Source organism: Verticillium alfalfae, genomic scaffold, assembly GCF_000150825.1.
Source record: "Verticillium alfalfae VaMs.102 supercont1.1 genomic scaffold, whole genome shotgun sequence".
Taxonomy (NCBI): Eukaryota; Fungi; Ascomycota; class Sordariomycetes; order Glomerellales; family Plectosphaerellaceae; genus Verticillium; species Verticillium alfalfae.
In genome coordinates, this window is record NW_003315038.1 from 199,140 (window position 1) to 221,004 (window position 21,865).

General features: G+C 56.0%; 12 protein-coding genes across 12 annotated transcripts in view; 5 read left to right on the plus strand and 7 right to left on the minus strand.

Moving 5' to 3' along the window:
* On the minus strand, window positions 1-1,356 carry VDBG_00069 (ABC1 protein; the record flags this gene model as incomplete). The annotated part of the gene is made up of 1 exon (XM_003008342.1): window positions 1-1,356. One exon carries the CDS (start codon window positions 1,354-1,356, stop codon window positions 1-3), a length of 1,356 nt encoding a protein of 451 aa, XP_003008388.1.
* Window positions 1,357-1,612: 256 nt separating this feature from the next.
* On the minus strand, window positions 1,613-2,938 carry VDBG_00070 (conserved hypothetical protein; the record flags this gene model as incomplete). Its single annotated transcript, XM_003008343.1, has 1 exon — window positions 1,613-2,938. The coding sequence occupies one exon, from the start codon at window positions 2,936-2,938 to the stop codon at window positions 1,613-1,615; it is 1,326 nt and encodes a 441-aa protein (XP_003008389.1).
* Window positions 2,939-3,324: 386 nt separating this feature from the next.
* On the plus strand, window positions 3,325-5,252 carry VDBG_00071 (serine/threonine-protein phosphatase; the record flags this gene model as incomplete). The annotated part of the gene is made up of 6 exons (XM_003008344.1): window positions 3,325-3,691; window positions 3,752-4,268; window positions 4,321-4,564; window positions 4,614-4,975; window positions 5,035-5,159; window positions 5,214-5,252. 6 exons carry the CDS (start codon window positions 3,542-3,544, stop codon window positions 5,250-5,252), a joined length of 1,437 nt encoding a protein of 478 aa, XP_003008390.1.
* A 200-nt stretch (window positions 5,253-5,452) lies between these two features.
* VDBG_00072 (conserved hypothetical protein) lies at window positions 5,453-5,890 on the minus strand (the record flags this gene model as incomplete). Its single annotated transcript, XM_003008345.1, has 1 exon — window positions 5,453-5,890. The coding sequence occupies one exon, from the start codon at window positions 5,888-5,890 to the stop codon at window positions 5,453-5,455; it is 438 nt and encodes a 145-aa protein (XP_003008391.1).
* A 345-nt stretch (window positions 5,891-6,235) lies between these two features.
* On the plus strand, window positions 6,236-6,590 carry VDBG_00073 (transcription elongation factor spt-4; the record flags this gene model as incomplete). The annotated part of the gene is made up of 2 exons (XM_003008346.1): window positions 6,236-6,265; window positions 6,333-6,590. 2 exons carry the CDS (start codon window positions 6,236-6,238, stop codon window positions 6,588-6,590), a joined length of 288 nt encoding a protein of 95 aa, XP_003008392.1.
* Window positions 6,591-6,884: 294 nt separating this feature from the next.
* On the minus strand, window positions 6,885-7,901 carry VDBG_00074 (zinc finger protein RTS2; the record flags this gene model as incomplete). Its single annotated transcript, XM_003008347.1, has 1 exon — window positions 6,885-7,901. One exon carries the CDS (start codon window positions 7,899-7,901, stop codon window positions 6,885-6,887), a length of 1,017 nt encoding a protein of 338 aa, XP_003008393.1.
* A 718-nt stretch (window positions 7,902-8,619) lies between these two features.
* VDBG_00075 (ERP3) lies at window positions 8,620-9,366 on the minus strand (the record flags this gene model as incomplete). The annotated part of the gene is made up of 3 exons (XM_003008348.1): window positions 8,620-8,910; window positions 8,969-9,157; window positions 9,214-9,366. 3 exons carry the CDS (start codon window positions 9,364-9,366, stop codon window positions 8,620-8,622), a joined length of 633 nt encoding a protein of 210 aa, XP_003008394.1.
* Window positions 9,367-9,969: 603 nt separating this feature from the next.
* On the plus strand, window positions 9,970-11,934 carry VDBG_00076 (alkaline phosphatase family protein; the record flags this gene model as incomplete). Its single annotated transcript, XM_003008349.1, has 3 exons — window positions 9,970-10,056; window positions 10,107-11,680; window positions 11,739-11,934. 3 exons carry the CDS (start codon window positions 9,970-9,972, stop codon window positions 11,932-11,934), a joined length of 1,857 nt encoding a protein of 618 aa, XP_003008395.1.
* Window positions 11,935-13,583: 1,649 nt separating this feature from the next.
* VDBG_00077 (conserved hypothetical protein) lies at window positions 13,584-14,399 on the minus strand (the record flags this gene model as incomplete). The annotated part of the gene is made up of 1 exon (XM_003008350.1): window positions 13,584-14,399. One exon carries the CDS (start codon window positions 14,397-14,399, stop codon window positions 13,584-13,586), a length of 816 nt encoding a protein of 271 aa, XP_003008396.1.
* A 1,171-nt stretch (window positions 14,400-15,570) lies between these two features.
* Window positions 15,571-17,424, plus strand: VDBG_00078 (trimethyllysine dioxygenase; the record flags this gene model as incomplete). The annotated part of the gene is made up of 8 exons (XM_003008351.1): window positions 15,571-15,608; window positions 15,661-15,831; window positions 15,899-15,916; window positions 15,947-16,052; window positions 16,109-16,169; window positions 16,376-17,155; window positions 17,211-17,282; window positions 17,345-17,424. The coding sequence occupies 8 exons, from the start codon at window positions 15,571-15,573 to the stop codon at window positions 17,422-17,424; spliced, it is 1,326 nt and encodes a 441-aa protein (XP_003008397.1).
* A 1,837-nt stretch (window positions 17,425-19,261) lies between these two features.
* Window positions 19,262-21,271, plus strand: VDBG_00079 (serine/threonine-protein phosphatase 2B catalytic subunit; the record flags this gene model as incomplete). Its single annotated transcript, XM_003008352.1, has 3 exons — window positions 19,262-19,535; window positions 19,677-20,266; window positions 20,342-21,271. 3 exons carry the CDS (start codon window positions 19,364-19,366, stop codon window positions 21,269-21,271), a joined length of 1,692 nt encoding a protein of 563 aa, XP_003008398.1.
* A 300-nt stretch (window positions 21,272-21,571) lies between these two features.
* Window positions 21,572-21,865, minus strand: part of VDBG_00080 (conserved hypothetical protein) — a gene marked incomplete at both ends in the record, with an annotated part of 1,457 nt that continues 1,163 nt past the window's right edge. The window contains one exon of the mRNA XM_003008353.1: window positions 21,572-21,595. Coding sequence (XP_003008399.1) covers window positions 21,572-21,595 — 24 coding nt within the window. The remainder of the gene's footprint in view (window positions 21,596-21,865) is intronic.

A 21,865-nucleotide genomic window follows, 5' to 3' on the forward strand; every position in this document is an offset into this window, starting at 1 on the left:
TCAAGGCTGAGTTGATCGAATCGGCCACTCCAGGGAATTGGATCTTGACAGCAACGGGCGGCTGCCTTCCTTCAAAATGGCTCGATGGACCTGACCAATGGACGCTGCGGCTATTGGCTTCTCCTCAAACTCCTCGAAGGGATCTCGCCATTGGGGTCCCAGGTTTGCGACCAAGACCTTGTCCCGCTGCCATGCGGGCATGTAGTCTGCCCGATCTTGAACTCTCTGGAGGACCTCTTGCAACGGTGCCGGGAGCAACTTGGAGTCTTGGAAGCTCATCATCTGCCCTAGCTTCAGTGCTGCGCCTCTCATCTTGGAGAGCTTAGAGACCAACCGCTCCATGTTTCCGGCGCTCAACAACACAGACCCCGATCCGGTTCCGCCGAAAGCCCGCCCGATGCCCTCTGTGATGGCGCCGCCCATGATTCCTGCTGCGAGGCCACCATAGTTCCAGAGGCGACCCATCCGCGACGAAGGTACCTTGGATTCTCTCAGGACATGGGCGGGTCGTGTGGCCTCAACATCCGTTTGATGAGGCACAGGGCTAGTTGCTTCGACTTTATCGAGAGCAGCTTGGAATGATTGGTTGGCATCCTGGCTGGCCGGACCGCCAACTGGCTCTGCCTTGATGTTGGGTAAAGGCTGAGGCGTCGGAGTGAGTGGAATAGGGTTCGCATGTGGCTTGGGCGATGCTGAATGAGAATGCTGCATAAACTCGGGCAACCCCGTGGACTTTGGCTTTTCCCTCGCTCCGAGATCTCCCAGCAACCCGGATCCTCGTTTCGTGTGGAAAATGTTGACGTCGATTCCGGGGGGCAAATTCTCCGGTTCGTCAGGACGCTTTGGTGCTGACGATGGCTTTTGAGACTCGAAAACGGCCTGCGCCAGGCCGGCGTCCGGGGTGCGCTGACTTGATTCCAAGGGAGATGCATCAGACCATTGAGACGCCGTGGGCTTAGGTTGCCTCAATTGCGAGAGCACGGAGGTCGAGTCTGGGTGTAGACCTGCTGCGTGATTCAAGCCCGGAGTTGGAGACGCTGTAGATTTGTGAGGTACATGCGTGGCTTGCTGTGCGGCTTGCACCGATGAGGCAGCATCATTGGCAACGATGGGTCCCTTCTCTGTGGGTGTTGCGAATGGCGCAACTGGGGAGGCTGAAGTTGAAGCCGCTGGTGTTGGCGCTTCCTGTGGATCTGCTGACGGACGGATCGTTCGACTCTTCAGTGAAGCGGCGATGCCGGATGTCCTGTTGAGCGACTCCAGCTGCCAGCCTCGCAACGCGACATGCTTGGTTGCCACGGACCGTGAGGCATTCAGGACCGACGCCAGGTCGATGGCGAATCTAACAAATCTCATCTGAAAGGCGAGAGGAGATGCTGTCTTGCTAGCATCACACTCATATCCTTGTGAAATGAAGTCAAGAGGTCCGCATGTTGTGGTGAGCTGGGACCAAGTTCACAGGTCGTCATCGAAGCAAGGTTGAAGATTGCTTTAAGCAGCATATGTAACAATTGAGTATCTCACACCGAGGAGCGGATGGGATGCAGAAGAAAAGGGACTACGCTCGAATCGATCCTGGGGTATCTAATTTATCTCATACATGTCATATCCTCTATTCTTTCCTTGAGACGCTCTTCAATAAAGAGCCACGAGCTCGCATGGGCGTTGACTTGGATCCGGAACCACCTGAGCTGCCAGGCCGGGGGCTTCCGATTTGGCTCCATAACCTCTGCGCTGCGGGCGTCAATCCTCCTGTAACGCGCGGGCTTGATGGGAACTTGGGCACAGGCGTCTTAGCTGCTTTGCCAGACAGCCCGTTCTTCACAGCTTCTCGTTTCGATTGGGCTGCCCGCTCGACGAGACGGTGGTGAAGGCTCTCTCTCTTGCCCTGTTCCTGGAGTTTGAAAGGGTTCGGAGTGGCGTCTCCTGGTCCGAGATCAATGACCGGAAGCGCCGCTGTCTCCGGCTCATCATCCTCGTCATCAACAAATGCATATCCGTTGACTCTTGGCGTCTCACTACCCCCCACCATACTGGAGTTCTGGTCATTGGCCCTGGTCCGTCCAGCGATGGCATCTCTTACAGCAGACAGGGTCGGAGATGCGGGTCGCTTGATGGCAGCAGGCTCCGGTACCCTCGTGTTCAAATAATTGATCGACTTGGGCGCCATTCTTGACTCAGCTTGCGCTTTTTGCGCAGGGCTTTCGTACTCGTCATCTACCCCCTCCGGCTCGAACATTAGGCCATTTCGGGGATTCGCGTTCCAACTGTCCGGACGCCCAGGCCTGTCGTCTTTATCCTTAATGGCCAGCCTGTCGCGCTTGAAGCCGTCATCCACTAGGCTTCTCGTCGTCGCGATCTTTGCTTCGACCTCGGCTTGCTTGATCATTTGCTTCGACGGCAACTTGTTCCCACGCCAGATCCAAGCATACTTCTCAGCCTTCTTCTGATTTTGCTTATCCAAAAGCTTGTAGAAACTCTCGTTGTCCTCGCTCGTATATTTGGCCTGGAAGCTCGCCAGGCTCATGTTGGTGTCGATCGCTGGCACAGGCACCTCCCTGGCAGTGGTCGAAGCCGACATTGGCGTGTCGGCGCCATATGCCGAGGGTGTCCGCCCATTGTTTGTATGCCTTGTGTTCCTTCGTGGTGTTTGTGAGGTGTGGCGTCCAGGAGTCATGACGCGCTGCAGCCTTTGACCTGCGTTGGATATCCAGGCCGCGTCCTTGGATTCGAGAGCGTCTAGGTATTCTTGCTTCGTTTCCGTTTCGAGAAGACCAGGAAAGAAATCACGTGCGATGATTTGGGACAAAGCGTCGGTGTATGCATCTTCGTCTATGACCTTCTTCGGTCGCTTGATCTTCTTGGTCGGTGGTGGTGGCGGCATCAAATCGGTGTCAGCGCGCTTCCGCACGAGCGCCTGCGTTTGGGGAAGATCCATGGCCAAGGCGTCGACGTCCGGGTTAGGCTGCACTGGTGGCTCGAGAGGAGATTGTACACGAGAGGCCTAGCCTTCCGGCTACCGCCAGCGCAAGGGCAGATGGCTGGTGTATGTGAGGGTGACGTTTCTCGGATGGAGGAAGACGTATCGGCTGGATGCTGAAGTTCCCGCAGGTAACAATGCCATCCATCACGAGCAGGTGCGGAAGAGTCCCGCCACCTCCAACACAGTGAGGGTAGGATGCCTGATAACGGACAAAGAGATAGGCAAATAGGCCGTGTCTAAACGACCCCTCCTAGCGTTAATGCAATCGAGGCAACCCGCGCGCGGGTTCCTCCCAGCTAATATTCATATGCCTTCGAGCATGATCCTTGCAAGGTTCCGACCATCGTGAATTGCCTCCTGCTGAAGGGCGATTTTGTTTTGCCATTTTCTACCCCGATTTACCCCAAAACTCAAAACCTTAAAATCTCGAGAGTTCGCTCAGTTTCTTCGCAGCGCTGCGTTTCTCCTCGGTGCAGCAGTATTTCAGCGCCCCTCGATTCTCCGAACCTTGCGCCGAGCTTGGCAGCACAGTACCCCACGCGGCGAAACACCACAGACATGGCCACCCCAGAGGAGCAAGCAACGGCGTTGAAGAACCAGGGCAACAAGGCCTTCGCCGAACACGACTGGCCCACTGCCATCAGCTTCTACACCAAGGCGATCGACCTGAACGACAAGGAGCCCACATACTTCACCAACCGAGCGCAGGTGTGTTGCCCTGTCACCTCTTTCCTGCTCGCGTGACTGATGTTCTCTCTCCTTGCGCAGGCTCACATCAAGGCCGAGTCCTACGGCTATGCCATCGCCGACTGCGACAAGGCCCTCGCCTTGAACCCCAAGCTCGTCAAGGCACACTTCCGACGAGGCCTGGCCCACACCGCCATCATCCGGCCCAAGGAGGCTCTCAAGGACTTTAGGGAATGCATCAGGATCGACCCCAATAACAAGGATGCCAAGTTGAAGCTTGACGAGTGCAAGAAAATTGTGCGAAAGCTTGACTTCTTTGCCGCCATCGAGGTCGGCGACGAGCCCTCGGCTGCTGAGGGTCTGGATGTCGATTCCATGGTGGTCGATGCCGACTATGACGGTGTCAAGCTCGGCAACGAGATGACTCAAGAATTCATTGATGATATGACGGAGAGGTTCAAGACTGGAAAGCTGATCCACAAGAAGTACGTCTACCAGATTCTTCTGGCCGTCAAGCAGCTTGTGTACGACGAGGCGACCATGGTGGAAATGACGATTCCTGATGATGTGAAACTCACTGTTTGCGGTGACACGCACGGTACGTAGCGGGCCACGGCTCTGCTCGAGACACTCGACTAACGAGCGTACAGGCCAGTATTTCGATCTGATGGAGCTGTTCCGCCTGAACGGCAAGCCGGATGACAAGCACTACTACCTCTTCAACGGCGACTTCGTCGACCGAGGATCATGGTCCACTGAGATCGCGCTGCTACTGTATGCCAACAAGTGGCTGCGCCCCAAGGCCTTCTTCCTGAACCGCGGTAACCACGAGACCGACGACATGAACCGCGTGTACGGTTTCGAGGGCGAGTGCAAGGCAAAGTACAACGAGAGGTACGTCTCACATGCTTCGAATGAAGGACAGCAAACTCACAACACCCAGGATATTCAAGCTCTTCTCTGAGAGCTTCTCTGCTTTGCCGCTGGCGACCCTCATCGGCTCCAAGTACCTCGTTCTGCACGGCGGTCTGTTCTCCGACGACAAGGTCACCCTCGATGACATCCGTGCTCTCGACAGGCACAAGCAGCGCCAGCCTGGCCAGTCTGGTCTCATGATGGAGATGCTCTGGACCGACCCCCAGGAGGAGCCTGGTCGTGGTCCCAGCAAGCGCGGTGTCGGCATGCAGTTCGGCCCTGACATCACCAAGAAGTTCTGCGAGAACAACGGTCTCGAGGCTGTCATTCGCAGTCACGAAGTCCGCATGGATGGTTACGAGGTGCAGCACGATGGACGGTGCATCACAGGTAAGAGAACGGTGGTATTCGTGTTGTTTTATTTGTTTGACTGACCCTTTTCGTTCTAGTCTTTTCTGCGCCCAAGTATTGCGACTCAACCGAGAACCGGGGTGCTTACATCAACATCGGACCCGATTACAAGCTGCAGTTTGAACAATTTGATGCAGTCGCTCACCCGGACATCAAGCCGATGGTAAGTTCCTCCTGTGCTCGGCCCTCTTGAGACACTTCGCTGACCAGTCTGCAGGCGTACGCCCAAAGCTCTCTTATGTCGTCTCTGATGTGAACGAAGGCTCGACTTAGCGATGACGGTCATGTGTAGGAGTTGGGTTTCGGAGCATCGCCGCTGATTAGGAGCGCGCAGGGGGGCGTATATTTTGCCGCCGTGGCCAGGTGAGATAGGCGGCTCATCCAAAAAGGGGAGTTCTGGCCGTTGTCTTATAGTCGAAACCAGAACCAGCCTCAAACGTTTGTTCATGAACTCTGTCATGACGTCCAAAGCTTTTCTTGCCCATCTCTGCCGACCATGGCGCCAAGCCAGTCAGAGCATTGTCGTATTCTGAGGATCGTATGAGCACCAGCATCTCGCGTCCCCGGCCATGCTGTCAAGGCAGCCGCGAAGGCGCCTAGGTCTTGGCGGGGGACACGCAGCCAGCACTCGTTGCCCTGGACCTTGAGGATATCCAGCGAGATTGCTGCGCCCGTGGCGCCCAGGAACTGCCTCAAAGCAGAGGTACAAAACGAGTGAAATTGCAGCGCGTCTGTTGATGTCGTCCCCGGCTTATCTCTGGCCACCTCCAAGTGGGCATAGGAGTATAATGGAGCTTTGATCGAGCATGTCAAGAGTTCGTGCGACTTGTGATTTTGGTGCGCCAGCTGTGTGCTGGCCGGTGCGGTATCCTGACCCTTGCTCTGAGTCGACATTGCGGCTCTTGTGCTGCTCTGCAAGTTTCTCGGAACCCTGAATTATGAGTTTTGTCGTGACTTGGTGATGAAGTTTTAGCATTGAGCAGGTCTGGTCGGGTTTGGTATACAGTGCGTAATGGCGGGGCAGCCGCCCTTTTAGTTGCATCTCCCATCAAAGCTCGAGGACAAACAATCACCCTATTGTATGTATTTCTTGACGATCCAGCTACATAGAAACGACCAACACCGCATTGCGCCACGAACAACACCGCGCCCGGCACCACTGCTTCCGGGCTGGAGGCTTCTCGCGGCCTCGCTACATGGTATATAGAGCCAAGTTGTGTCCGCTTCCTCCGCGCTTGCATGGTCTGCTCCATCGTCATGACCACAGCAGTACGACCCGCCAGACACCGACCGCTCCACCCCCTTGACCGATTGCGAGCTGACCTGATTGCCACAGCGCTTCCGCGACGAAGGATGCCCGAACTGCGAGGAGGTCCTCCATCTCGCGGGCTCGCAGGAACAAATCGAGAGCTGCACGTCGCAGGTTTTTGAGGGCCTCATCACGCTCGCGGATCCCTCGAGGTCATGGGTTGCAAAGTGGCAGCGCCTGGACGGCTACGTCAAGGGTGTTTACGCGACCAAGGTATCGGGCCAGCTCCCGGACGAGGTTCGGATGCAGCTCGAGGAGGAGTATGGCCGGCGGTACATCCCGTAAGTTCCTGTGCCTTTGCTCTCGCGACAGCCTCGGCGCCCAGGTTCACGTTCTAACAGAGAAACAGGAGAGACGGTACTGAGCAGGACGATGGAGCTTGATACAGCTTGGGCGCAACACGTGTGATTTCTGCGACGGCGTTTGATGGGGGTGGGGGCATATGAAAGAGTCGAGGCCCAGACTCTTCCGGAAATTCATAACTTCTTGCAATTGGTATCTACCGTGGCACCCGACCATGAACCCTGACCGTGACCGAAAGACTGATAACGCCGAATACTCGATGACAGATGTGTAACACTAGTTGTTCGTTCTTTGCTTCTTCCACGAAGGCGGTCCTGACCCTGGCGTGTCCCTCGAGCGTTTCCTGTCCATCCTCTCCATGTCTTCCTTCATGATCCTCTCCGCCTCGCTCATCTTCTTCGGCTGCTGGAAGGCATTCTTCTTGGTGCTGCCGCTGCCTAACGCATTCTTTTTGGCTTGCGCAAAGACATTCTTGGTCTGCGGCTTGGCCGTCATCTTGAGCGACACGCCGCCGAGTGACGGCTTCGCGGCCGGTGTGTCCTTTGTCTCCGCACTTGACTCCGGCTTTGTCTCTTGCGCCGGGGCCGGCGACGTTGACGTCTCGTCCTTGGGCGGCGTCACCTCTGGCTTGGCTGTGGTCGTGGCAGGCGGCTTCGCACCAAAGGAGAGTGTAATCTTCTCACCCTCCTGCCTCTTGAGCTGGCGGTCCTCTTCGTCCTCCTCATCGTCACTCTTGACACCCGCCGCTTTCTGTGCCCTCTTGATCTGCTCGCGGATCATCATCTGTTCCACCTCTTCGTTGCCCCTGTCCTGCGCCTCCTTCCGCCTCAGCGCATCCTGCCTGCGCAGCGCTTCGGGCGAGTTGTCGATCCACGAAATGTGCAGCCCCTTGTCCGTCTCCTCCACGCGACAGATGCCCTCGCGGCCGAGGTGCTTGGCAAACTCGGTGAGGCTGGGCCACTTGGTCGCGTTCATGTGGACGTGCTCCTTGTTGGCAATGTACTCCTGGTAGAACCGGTTGATCTGAACCTGCTTCTCGCCGTGGCCCGTCCGCAGGAGCATGATGAAGTCGCGCAGGAACTGGTTGCTGTACTCGTTGATGAACTTCTTGGGGTCCTCGCCGACGACGAGCATCTGGCGCACGTGCGACTCGCTCTGCGAGTGCAGCTTGAAGCCGTTCTCATCACGACACTGCTTCTCGCACACCTGGCAGAACCAGCGCAGACGCTGGAGGCCCTTGCTCTTGAGCTTGTTCGACAGGTGCTTTGTCGAGCCGACCTCTGCTTTGCCCATGGTGGCGGTTTGGTGGGAACCTGATGGAGTGCTGAGGGTTGTGCTGATGTTGCGCCGGAGCCAGCAATGTCGCTGGGGTATGTAAGATGCGCAGTATTGATTGTAGAAGGTCGCAAGTCAAAGCACGATGCTCCAGCTGTGCGAATGTATATCAAGATTGGCGATGTGCAGACGTGCGCTTCAATGTCGCAATGGCAATTGTGATGCCTAGGCGTATCAAACAAGAAGGACGCTAAAAGATCTTATCAGCAAGGAACTGCTCGGCGGGACGCTTCCGAATGTCTGGGAACATAGGTGGGGGCGACGTTTAGTCAGCACACTTTTTCGAGCAGCACTGTGCCACGTATTGGGCTGCTCCCTGAGGAGAGGCCCCTGAGAGGCAAGGGATGCAAAGTCGGGCATCGAATTTGCTTAGTTCTGTTTACTTCAGAGTGGCTCGCTCATGTGACGGTTGGGTCATTGTTGGGAATATGATTTTGAACTACGCTCATGTGCTCATATAGACCAGCCTCTGCAGCCCCTCCCCAATGGACGCGGCGCAGTCCGCCTGGTCTTCCAGACCACCCGTGATAAATCAAGTCATCAAAGTTGTTGCCCATCGAGTGCGGCACATCGCTTTTGAGCCCACGATACGTGTGAGCCTCCGCCGACTCCTCCGTTTGCCAGCGCCACCATGATGAATTCAGAACATATGTCATGACAAGGCCAGTCCCGCCCTTTACACGTAGCCCTTGCGCGCACCCTGGAAGAAGAACCGGACAACGAAGACCTGCAGGCCGCCCATGAGAACAATGAGAGCGCACTGGATCATGCTGAAGTTGATGATCCTCGACTCGGTGCTCCTGACGGTGGCAAAGTTGCGGTTCTCGCGCGTGCGGAAGTACTTCTGGCCTCTGGAGATGGTCGACAGCTTGCTGGAGAGCTTGAAGACGGTCTCTTCGAGGACGGAGGTCTGTTCGGGGGAGGTGCCCTGCTTCGACGGCAGCTCGGCGCGCTTCTCGTTCTCGACCTAGTGCGGCAAGTGTCAGTGTAGTTCGTATTCGTCGGGGCATGAGGTGTTCTCGTACGGCAATCTCAAAGTCGACGAATTTGTCGGCGAAGGTGCTCATCTCGTTGTTGAAGCAGAACTGGTACTCGCCAATGACGTTGGCGTTGAAGACAAAGTCGCCCTGGCGCTCCTTCTCGCCATCGAGGATGATCTTCTGATTCGGGCCGGTGACAACGTAATCGACATCGAACGAACCACCAGATTGGACCTGTCCAATACTGTCAGCAGGCTGAAGCCAGGAGGAGGAATGGCGGCGATGCTCACGGCGAAGTAGAAAGCAATCTTCTCGCCCGCATTTTGGGTGACAGTGTAGAAGCAAGCCTTCTCGTGGGCTCCGAGCTTGTAGGTGAGGGCAGTGGCCGCAACTTGGGAGACGAGGCAGGCATAGAGCCCGCAGGCGAAAGCAGACAACCTCATGATGGGCGTGGTTGGGGCTGATCTGGCATGTGCCGGGCGTTGATCTCGTCGGCTGGTGCGAATTTGGGGGGCAAGCTGCAAGCTGTCGCCAAAAGCTCGAGTGACGAACCGGCCACGGTCGCGACTCGATTGAGAGGCCCGGCCCGGATAATTAGTGCCCCGTTTGGGATGTAGGCCCTTGAACGTTCAGCCACAAACGATGGCTCCAGAGCCCCTGAAGTGTGGCTGATGGAGTCAGATCACTTATCGCGTCACAACACCGCGTCCGGACCCACCCGCGCGCGTCTTGGTGACTTCATCAGCACTGACGTCTTCGCCTTGCAGGGGCGCTCAAGATTACCGCGACAGCGCCTATGGTCCCCAGTTCGGGTGCTGCCTTCGCTTTGTGCCAGCTAGCTTTACCTACCTACTACATGTCACGATAGGCACCAAACGCTTCTCGACGCGCCAATGTCGGCCTTTTCCTAATCATTTCCGATACTTTTCACCCAAACTCGCTTGTCTTGCCTCTACCCGTGATACCCGTCTGATCCCCATTATCACTTTGCTTTGTACCTTTCGCCCTTCGCCTGCTCCTGTGGGGCATCACAACCCTCACTCACAATGTCTCTCCACGAGAAGACAGCCAGGTACTCATCAATAGTCCTGAGGCTTCTTTCCTACAGCTTCTTTCGATGGGTTGCCGGACCTGTGCGTACTACAAGGCTCCCTACGAGAACGAAGTGCTGACCATGACACAGGCTGCCGTCCCCCTGACTATTCTCACATTATTTGCTGTTTACGTGCCTTCTTTCATACTATCTTACCTAAAAGGGCCAGACTATCAGGTCGTTGACGATCAAGTAGAGGTTATTGTTGAGGAGCCTGTCGTCGTCGAGGGCGAGGCTGGTCAGGATGACAAGGTCATCCTTGAGGCTGAAATCGATGAGACCATCACACTGGAGGAGAAGCCCGCCAACCCCCTGAAGTCGTTTCTCACCGGCGCACCTATTCACCACAGCCCGATCCTGTCGCTCATCACGTTCCTCATCAACGTGGCTCTGGCTACAATGGTTAGTGATGTCCTCTTCAGAGCGCGGTATCAGTATCCGAGCAACGATCTTTCCTTCGTCAGACTCGGCTACGTCTCCCACGACGAGGCCAAGTTCCTCGTGAGAGAGCCCGACCAGACGAAACTACCTGTCACACTCGAGATCCATGTCAAGGATGCCGTCGCTCCCTTCGACAACCCCCTTTGGCTCACCGGCGGCGAGGTCACATTGCTAGACAACTCAACTGATTTCACCTCCGTTCTGAATGTGCCTCTGAGGCACCCCCGGCAGCGCATCTACGAATGGAGGACTTCGAACAACCACTCCGGCGAATTCACGTCGCCTCCCAAGCCTGGACAGCTATCGTCCTACAATGATGGAAAGTTCACCTTCTTGTCGACGTCGTGCATCCTTCCGCGGTTCCCTTACAACCCACTTGATCACCCTCTCTCCATCCCCGGTCTTCGTCATCTCGCAAAGCTCCTCCCATCGCTGCAGGCTCAGCTGATGCTTTTCCTCGGAGACTTCATCTACATTGACGTTCCCAAGCGCCTGGGCATGACGGCCGAGGACTACAGGCAGAAATATCGTCACGTCTACGCCTCCCCCGACTGGGCGCCCGTCGCCCAGAACCTCAGCTGGATCCACGTGCTGGACGACCACGAAATCGCCAACGACTGGTCGGCGAACACGACCGGTGTGTACTCGGCCGCCGTGGACCCCTGGCACCACTACCACGCCAAGCCCAACCCGCCCGCTGCTCTCGTCGCAGGCAGCTCCCGCGCGCGGAGACTCGGCGCAACCTACTATGAGTTCACCCAGGGACCCGCCAGCTTCTTCCTCCTCGACACGCGAACGTACCGCTCCGACAACTACGAGGCCTTTGCGAGCGAGAACAAGACGATGCTCGGCGCCCAGCAGCTGGAGGACTTCCTCGCCTGGCTCCACCGCCCGGAGCCCAAGGGCGTCCAGTGGAAGATCGTAGCCTCCTCGGTCCCTCTGACGAAGAACTGGCCCGTCAACACAAAGGACACGTGGGGCGGCTTCCTCTCCGAGAGGCGAAAGGTCCTCGAGGCCATGTGGGATGCCGGGGCGCGGGGCGTCGGCGTCGTCATCGTGTCCGGCGACCGCCACGAGTTTGCCGCCACAAAGTTCCCGCCCCCGGAGGGCGGTCGCTGGCCCGAGACGGCTGCGCCGCACGAATTCTCGTGCAGCCCGCTGAACCAGTTCTCCTCCCCCGTGCCGACGTACAGGCAGTATGACGATGAAGATGTTGCCATCAAGTAGGACATCCCCCCGGAGCGCAATCCTGCGAGTGTTTGCTAACCCTCCGTCAAAAAGGTATATCCACTCTGGCAACGCCAAATTTGGCGCGCTCACTATTGAGAGTCACGAGGGCGGAACACGCAGCAGCCTTACCTATCGCTTGTTTATCGACGGCAAGGAGGTCTGGGATACTGTTGTCCTGACGCCGACTGTGCCTGAGGTTGAGAAGACGCCCGCGTCTTTCTGGAACAGGATCATGGGAGGAGCCTAGGATGGGCGTGATTGTTTTTTTAATCTCTATATATTTGCTCACGTAATACACACATCGACTCCTAGTTTTGCAAAATGTTTATGATGCTGTCGCAGCAATGGATAGTTTCAAAGATAAATGGACAGGTGCAAATATACCTAGGGATATCAGTTGATTAAGAAGTTTTATCATGATTGTATTCTTAACAAGCAAGGCCTTTGTGGGCCGCCTGAACCATCAACCCCAGTTCTCCCAATAGTTCGCCGGATACACTCCCTCCGAAGTCTGAGTGGTGCTGAGCGTGTGAGTATCTGAAGGCGGCGATGCCCTCTCCTCGCTCGATGCACTAAAACCGGAACCACAATCATCTGCCTCAACATGGGCCGGCTTGTTTTCCGACGAATTTGGATCATGTCTCTTGTTAATAAGTACCGAAGCTCTTTGTCTGCAAACGCTGCCATGGTTGGGGTCACGACATATCAGCCAGGTAGGCTTGTCCGACTTTCGACCCCCAGGGGCAGAACCATCATCTAGCAGAGAATGCTCCATGAGGAAAGACAGGAGGGGAAACTGCAGTCTTAAATCTTCCTCCGAGAGCACTGCATTATTGACACCAATGTTTTCATGCTTCGGCTCCAGTCGGAATGAAGGCAAGCGTCTTCGCGCATCAGCACGGCTGAGTTGCCCGTCTTGATGAAAAGTTCGACTATGTTTCCAGCTCTGCCCAGAAATTGTTTCTCCAGCGGCCATCGCACGTGGCGGAACACGTGTTGGTGTTCGGTACGGTTGCACGCGCTGGATGTCGGGGAACGGGTGATAGGGGTCAATCTCGCGCTCTGACCGATATCGGACAGGAGAGATTGTCAAGTTACCGTAAGCTTGACGACGTCTTGAGCTTTCTTGTGACGGAACTTGGTTGGGTAGATCAGGCATTGCCCTGTTTGGCGTGATTTGACCCATCATGGTGTCACTCTCCGGGAATGGCGCCGTGTGGACCAAGGCGGCTTCCCTTTGTCTCTGGCTGGATTGCTGTGCAGTCGAGTTGGTGATACTCACCGGTGCCATGGTTGGATGAATGCGGCTTCCAACCGAGACTTGTTCGACGTCTACTTCAGGCGGTAAGGGTCCCTTGAAGTAGAGCAATGTGCGACCGATGGCAAAGAGGAATACAAGTATACCGAGCGTCGCAGTGAGTCCTGTTATGACATCGCGAGGCACAGGCTCTTTGAAACCGTTCGAATATGTCAGAACGACGGTGATAGAGGCCACGACCACGAAGAAGAAGAGAGTCGGAAGTGCCTTATCGGTAAGGTCACGGACTGGTCTGTGAAATGGCGGCATGTCGAGATGTGGTGTGACGGAAGGGGGGGAAGGTCGTCTTCGTGTGCCAGACCGTGACGTCCAAGATGGCGGAGAGCTTTATGTGAGGTTGATGGATTTGATCTCGCGACCCTTTGTGATCTTTCATGTAGTTCCAGGTATTGCACTCGGCGGCAGGGACCTTGCTGCGTATTCAAGACCATTCTTGAAGCTTCTGGGAAGCCTTTTGATAACACACCATTGGTTCTTTGGCGGGTACCTATGAACAATCGCATCCCTTGAGAGAAGATTTTTGGGATGAGACGGAATAGAATTCCAATATGCTGTGCTGGCAGCAAAAGGTCCCAGCTTCAAGGACTGTCAAGCTGACCTCTGTGTGACTTTGGTCGTTCGTACCTCCCTACATCTCGCTTGTTCCACACACTCAAAGGCACCACCGAGGCGGGCTTCAAGACGGGCGTGTCCGGCAGCTCGGCGCGTCCTTCAGGTGTGGGTATAAAGGGAAAGCCATTTGGCAGCAATTCGCCTGGTACTTCGGGGTAGTTCCAGGGGTGGGCCGCGAGTTCAGCTAGGCAGGTTTTGCCGTCGATCTCGGCCACCGAGGTGTAAGACGTGGACTTTGATGACATGAAGTGTGAATCGGGCTTTGGTGGGGGAGTCGGCCCTCGGCGTGAGTACCGGCCTCGTTTTCTGACACAGCAATAGTAGAAGAGAATGGCCAACGCGAAGACAGCTGCTCCCATAAACGCGCAGGCGATGACTACAGCGGTCTTGGAGCTTCCAGAGTTTTCGGGTGGCTCTTCTCCTAAATTACTGGGATCCGAGGTAGGCTCTCCCGCAGGAGCCGTTGACAATGTACTGCTGCTTTCAACAGCAGGCTCTGAAGAAGGGAGGTTGCTTTGTTCTGTGATGGTGCCCTCCGCGGATGGGGTTGCCGACACAGAGCCAGACGACGCCAGCGTTGACTTCGGTTTCTGGACAGGGAATGTCACCGAAACGGCCAAGTCTTCCAGAACTCCAGATTTCTTGGGCATCAGAGTGGTATATGCATTTTGATCAGGATCCAACTGGCAAGTCGAGCCCCGTTCATCCGGCCCACTGACACAGACGAATCCATGAGGACAGCACTTGTCATCGCACGCTGGCAAGCTCTGGTGGAGAGCCATGGTCATCACAGTGGCGTCCGGGTAGACTCTCCAGTTCTGCAGGTCGATGTTGCAGGAAAGAGGTGCAATGGCGGTACAGTCGCTCCCTCTAGGGCAGCAAATGCCGGTTGTGTTCGCCGCTGTGACAAGGCAGGTTGAATCGCTGTCGCAACACATGTCGCCTTCAAGTCCGTTCCCGCATGGCTTGTAAGTGTCGAACGGACATTGTGAAACAGCATGCTCGCGCGATCTGATGTGTTTGATGTCAATTCGGAATGCTAAAGCACCATGCAGCGTAATCCAGAAGAACAGACTGACGCTGCTTGAGAGTGTTGAAGACGGCATGGTGCCCTGACCATGGGGTATCGACAAGAAAAAGCGAGTGGAAGCATAACAGAAGATACAAAATGCCAGAGACAGGAACACAAATTAAGCATACTCATCGATGGCAGGGCAGTCCTCTTGAGCATTTTGTCAAGCGGCCCTGGTGAGCCTTCAGCCGGTCCGGCTCCATCAAAGGTCCAACTCAGGCCAGCAGCTTGGTCAGGAAACAAGTCTGTCGAGGGCAGCGGTTGGTCCCGACACTCTGGATCAAACTTCTATTGAGCTGCATCATGGTGTCGCGACCTTGGGCGGCTAGAAGCCACTATCCATTGGGTCAGTAAGCGGTCGCGTAGAATCGACCATGATGCGGTTTGCAAAGCCAATGCAGCATGCACGACCAGCGTGTCACGGCGTCTAATTGTCTGGCATTTGACGAGGCGACGCCGCCTTGGCAGGGACGCGATTAACGGCCAACCGATCTGCCTGCGAGTCTGCCTCGACTTTTGCAAGCGAGGTGCATGAAGACATGACGAGCTTCGAGACGAGCCGTGCCCTTCGAACTCGACGACGCTGTGAAGAGCAACAAGGGCTAGAGGCACGACGGAGGTTAATAGACACAAGAAAAGGGCGTTGCCGAGGCCTAAAATGGCCGCTAACAGGCGGCCGGGGCGATGCGGACCCGCAAGCTGGTCTTGGTCGAATGCCCCCGGATCAGAGCCAAAAGCCCAAAGCCCAGTAGTCCGATGATCCGATCGGGCCATTCCATTGCGGGGAGAGCTGTTATCAAGTAGCTTGGTGGCGCTGGTCTTCTTCCTCTCTTTTGCTTCATTATGATTGATAACCTCGTGATCTTGCCTTCATGCTCGTCATGCTTCCCTCGATCAGAACAGCCAAGACGCTCGCGGGGTAAGTTAAGACAGTCTAGCACGATTGTTGCATTGACTGACAATAGATGCAGAGCCGTTGTGCGTCCCTTGACACTGCGCAGTGTAGCTCGACCTGCATACATTGCCAGACTCTCGTCAACGACAGCTCACCCAACAGACGCTACCCATTACGATGTCCAGCTGCGTCCCGACGGTCTTCGTGTTCGAAACTTGCAAGGCGAACATGTGAAGAGAGAGACCTTGTAGGTCGCAGGCCCCTCTCTCCTGTTACACCCGATGCAGGCTGTCTGCTGACCTGATTCTTCCTAGGCCGCATTTTTGGCTGAGGTATGTTTGACCATGTCAGGGGATGAACAGTGACGCGGTGCAAACTTCGGTCCTAACGTTTGGACGCAGAGATAACTGTCGCTGTGAGAAATGCGTCAACCAACAAACGATGCAACGCAACTTTGAGACTTTTGCAGTCAGTTCTACCGCATGCCAATTGGTTCGGGTGTGCTGATTCATACCCATATTCAGATCAGCGAAACAATCCGGCCTGACAAGGTGACGCCTGGAGCTGAAGGCCTCAGCATCAAGTGTGAGAATCAAATTAGACTGACCATGCATTTGCTGTATCCTTTCCAGGCCTAACGGTTTGCAGGGAGAGGAGACGGGCACCAGAGCTTTTATCCTTGGAAGTTCATCAAGCACTACTTGAAGAACGATCATCGTAGCTCTGAGGATGTCGAGTGAGTTGTTTGCCTTATCAGGTCTCCGTGACTATTTTTCTCCAATTGCTGACAGCCTCTAGACAGCGCCTGTGGGGCGCCGATATAGATATCGATCGTCCTGTCGTCAGTTACCAGGAACTCATGACGCCCAATAATGAGTCCGGAATCGCCAGGTTGACGAATCTGATCGTGAGTTTTTGCGTGCAAGTCACGTCACGGCACCATGTTGACCCCAGACAGCGCGAGAACGGCTTCGTGTTCGTCAGTGGCACGCCGTTTGATACCCCCGATGCGACGCAAGAAGCGCTCGAGAAGATTGCCTTCATCCGGGAGACTCACTATGGCGGGTTTTATGACTTCATCCCTGACATGGCCCACGCCGACACAGCCTATACCAACCTCGCCCTGCCCGCCCACACGGACACGACGTACTTCAGCGACCCAGCTGGCCTTCAAGCCTTCCATATGCTGTCTCATGAGGCACCTCCAGGCGCTCCGGCAGGCGAGCTCGGCGGCAAATCGCTGTTGGTGGACGGTTTCTACGCCGCCAGCATTCTTCTCGAAGAGGACCCCCAGGCGTATGAGATCTTGTCCAAGGTGAAGTTGCCATGGCACGCCAGCGGTAACGAGGGCATCACCATCGCACCCAACAAGCGGTACCCCGTGCTAGAACTGGACGAGACGACCGGCAAGCTTGCCCGCGTTAGGTGGAACAATGACGACCGTGGAGTCGTGCCTTTCGGAGAGGGCTACTCGCCGGCGGAATGGTATGCTGCGGCACGCAAGTGGGATGCCATCCTTCGGAGACCTGCGGTCGAGTACTGGGTGCAGTTGAACCCTGGCCATTTGCTGAGTGCGTGAGACCAACTTCCCTTGCCCAGAAATCAGAGCTGACGAAAAGATTGCAGTCTTCGACAACTGGCGGGTCATGCATGGAAGAAGCGCGTTTGAGGGTCGGAGACGCATGTGCGGTGCATATAGTGAGTTCCCCATGCCGGCCTCAGCCACGTCCTGATGTCACATTAACCAACCTGGTGTTTAGTCAACCGAGATGACTTCATCTCGAGGTGGAGAAATACCAACTTCCCTCGTGAGGATGTCCTGAGCCAAGTCGTCGGGTAGATGCTGTCCACTGTAAACTCGCCGGCGTAGGTGCATTGGGAGGGGGAGGACATTCAGCTTCGCAGCAGATGCGTTTCCAAGCTATGTAGATAGCCGGATTCTAATTGACTTGAATAGAAATTGAATCTGGGTAGGATTCTGAAGCTAAACATGCTCGTGTTTCCAAGAGGCCTGCGGCATGAGTAGGGGCACTTGCGAATAGGTAGATGGATGGATGGTGATGCAATACGAAGGAAGAACAGGCCGCGGCCGCTCCTCTCACACCCTCAGCCACAACAGAGCCTCGTCGATAACAGCCAGCCAGGCCAGCCACAGCACCCGCAAGGCAATGTGCAGGTATCACCTACCTAGACATGTCACATTGTGGGTATTTGGGCTGGTCAACAAATTGAAGTCAATTGGACTTGAGGTAGTTTGTGCCAGGGTTTGATTATGCAACTCGAGACACGGCACAACATGTGAGTTTGGGTCGCAGGACGATGTGTGCAATGCTGTCTGCCGAATTTGTATGTGCACTCGATGCTGGCATCAGTAGCAAGACAGAGTTAGTTGCTTGTGCCATCTCTACAAAATACCTGGAGGGTGAGAGAAGACCTCCCATTCTCTTGTGGCAGACAGTTGGACACGGCGGACCCTAACCCTCTGTCGATCATTAGGGCCATTGGCTTGTATACGAGAAAGATACACGGGGCAATGACACGATGTGCTTGCCTCAAAAACTGTAGGAGGTGATAGTGAGAAGGGTCTGAAAATGACTTGCATGTTGGAAGATGCACAGATGGTGGTCATTCAAGAGACCTGAGAAGCGTAGAATTTCACATGTTGCTCACAGGCTGGAGAGCCTTGCGTGGAGATCGCAATCCCCGATCCCCGAGGCTCGTTGCTGGCAGCTAGCCCATTATGGAGCCACAATGCGATGACATGATGAACGGAATCGACATTGCCTGCCTTTTCAGTCCACCGGCTCTCTCAGTCTCTCCGTTGAGAGTCTCTTTATCGAGTAGTGGTTGGGCATTTGAGTCGGACCTAAAGAGAGAGCATCACTCATCTCCAGGCAGATGGCTATGGATACTAGAGGTACCTAGGTAGGTAGACCAAGCGCCCATGACGAAATGGGGGTTGCACAAATCCAAGCCACAGTCGTCGGAGCAGGTACGCACGTACCCTCGTACCTTCGTACCGTTACCCACCGGGCTCACCTTGTTTCTCCTGACCCTGGACCCTCACTCTCTTTGCCCCCCTTTGGCTTCGTGCGTGCCCCCTTCCTCTTGCCCACCCCCTCCCCTTCCTGCCCCTCTTTTTGCTCCTGCCACTGGTCTCGCCTCGCCTCCTCGTGCTCGTCTGTTTGCTACCCCGGCCCCTCCAAGCCCACCATCGTCAGCAGCAGCAGCAGCAGCAGCTAGGTACCTTATTAGGTGAATAGGTACCTAGGTAAGTTAGGTAGGCGGCACTTCAGCACTGCCAGCACAGATAGTGCTTGCTGACCTTGCCTTCTCGTCTTTTGGTGGTCCCCTGGTCCGCGCTCCAGCCAAAGTTACTCGCCCCAAGTTCCTCGCCCCCCTCCTGTGGCGGCCTCTTGAACCCGACCTGCAACTCGAACCCGTCACCTCGAGCCTCCTCCCCATCGCAGCCCTATCACACCTACACCTACACCTACACCTACGCCGGTACCTCCCTGCCTTGGTTCGCCCGCCGCTCTCAATTTCGCCCGCCCGTGCCCAACCACGCGACCTTTCAAATCCCGTCTCTCTCTCCTTCGCTTGACGCCATTGCGAACTTGATTCACCTTGCCTAGACCCACGTCGACTCGACTTTGGACTCGGCGCTGGTATTCCCTCTGGACTGCCGCTCACCGCGCCCCTCCTGTTCGCCAGCTTCTCGAGGAGCCTTCTGCACCCGACCAGGCAAACCCCTCCTCCGCCACCCCAAACCACCCGCCATGGACACAGACAATCCCGGCACGCCTACCGGCGCCGATGCCTCTCGCAACCAGCAGGTCGATAATGCCATCCGTGCCATTCGCGAGAAGAAGCCCCTGCCCGAGATCGACTTCACCATCCATACCATGGAAGATGGCACCCAGGTGAACACCATGGAGCGTGTCTGCAAGGGTAAGCACGACTGAATTGATGCTCTGTCCTTGTTCTGCTCTTACTACTTCTCCCCCTCCCGCCTTCCTGCCCCTCTTGCCTGCCCCTCTTGTATTGTCATGATCATACTTGCGCGACCGACTCGCTAACTCGTCCCAATAGATGTGCAGGCCCCCGCCATGCAGAAGCCCACGGACGAGCAGTTCTTCCACGACGAAACCCACAGCAAGCCCGACATTAACTTCCTCAAGCAGCACTTCTATCGCGAGGGTCGCTTGACCGAGGAGCAGGCTCTATGGATCCTCAAGAAGGGCACAGAGGTTCTTCGCGCCGAGCCCAACCTGCTCGAGATGGATGCGCCCATTACCGTCTGCGGTGACGTCCACGGCCAGTACTACGATCTCATGAAGCTCTTTGAAGTCGGCGGCGACCCCGCCGAGACCCGCTACCTCTTCCTCGGTGACTACGTCGACAGGGGCTACTTCAGCATCGAGTGTGTCCTGTACCTCTGGTGCCTCAAGATCCACTATCCCAACTCGCTGTGGCTGCTGCGCGGTAATCACGAGTGTCGCCACCTGACAGACTACTTCACCTTCAAGCTCGAGTGCAAGCACAAGTACTCCGAGGCCGTCTACGAGGCCTGCATGGAGTCGTTCTGCTCCCTCCCCTTGGCCGCTGTCATGAACAAGCAGTTCCTCTGCATCCACGGTGGTCTGAGCCCCGAGCTGCACACGCTCGATGACCTGCGAACCGTAGGTCCCAGCCTCTCCCCTGGCTCGTTGAAGCGAGTGTCGGTCTGCTAGCCCTCGCATATTGACACGTCGCAGATTGACCGTTTCCGTGAACCCCCTACACAAGGCCTCATGTGCGACATTCTGTGGGCTGATCCGCTCGAAGACTTTGGACAGGAGAAGACGAGCGATTACTTCCTGCACAATAACGTCCGAGGCTGCTCCTACTTCTTCTCCTACCCCGCCGCCTGCGCGTTCCTCGAGAAGAATAACCTGCTATCCGTCATTCGTGCGCACGAGGCCCAGGATGCAGGCTACCGCATGTACCGCAAGACACGCACCACTGGTTTCCCCAGTGTCATGACCATCTTCTCGGCGCCCAACTACCTGGACGTTTACAACAACAAGGCTGCCGTTCTCAAGTACGAGAACAATGTTATGAACATTCGCCAGTTCAACTGCACGCCTCACCCCTACTGGCTCCCCAACTTTATGGATGTCTTCACCTGGTCGCTGCCCTTCGTCGGTGAGAAGATCACCGACATGCTCATTGCCATTCTCAGCACGTGCTCTGAGGAGGAGCTCAAAGAAGATGCCACGCCATCATCCACCTCGCCGGGTCCCGTCTCACCTCCCCTGTCCTCGGCCGCCGCCGTCAACATGGACCCCGACTCGATCGAGTTCAAGAGGCGCGCGATCAAGAACAAGATCCTGGCCATCGGGCGTCTGTCGCGCGTCTTCCAGGTTCTGCGCGAGGAGTCTGAACGTGTCACGGAGCTCAAGACGGTCTCTGGCGGACGTCTGCCTGCCGGCACGCTCATGTTGGGTGCCGAAGGCATCAAGAACGCTATCAGCACGTTCGAGGACGCGAGGAAGGTCGATATCCAGAACGAGAGGCTGCCGCCGACCCACGATGAGGTCGCCAGGCATCAGGAGGAAGAGAGGCGGCAGAATCTCGAGAAGGCTGCCGAGGATGCAGCCAACGACAAGAAGCTGCAGCAGCTTAGCAGGAGGCTCAGCACGTGAGTGAACATGCTGTCTTTGGTGTCTTGATGCGTTGCTAACTGTGGCCCTAGTGATCGCAAGCGATGAAAAGAATAAGTAACATCTGCGGGGCCGGATGCACACCGAGGGGTCGTGAACGAAGGGCAAACGGGAGGACTACAACGTGGGGACCATGGCACCGGGTATGACTGCGTATCAGAAGGTGGGCTTATCGTTCTGCATGCAGAGACGGTTGTCTCTACGGCGCACGGCATGCTTCCGATGTTTGCTTGGAACCAGGAGTGATGAGTTATGAAGACAGCATAAACAGGAATGCCCACTCTACAGGGGACGGAATGCGTCTCGCTGTCCATGTGTGGTGCAGCCGTATGGGGATGTCCGTTGTTGATGAATGTGTATAGGCTCTGCGCAGGCCTGGCTTCGGAGGAAGTTGAAATGTGCTGGAATTCTCCCCTGCTTGCTCGTACATATATATACTGCCAATAGCAACCCGACAGTACCAAACACCAACCGCGCCGTCAAGCTCTATGGCAGGTAGGCTCCGCATCCCGCCTCGCCGATCTCCTCCGTCGTCAACGTTGACCCTGTTTATGACGTGCTTTACCATCAGTACCC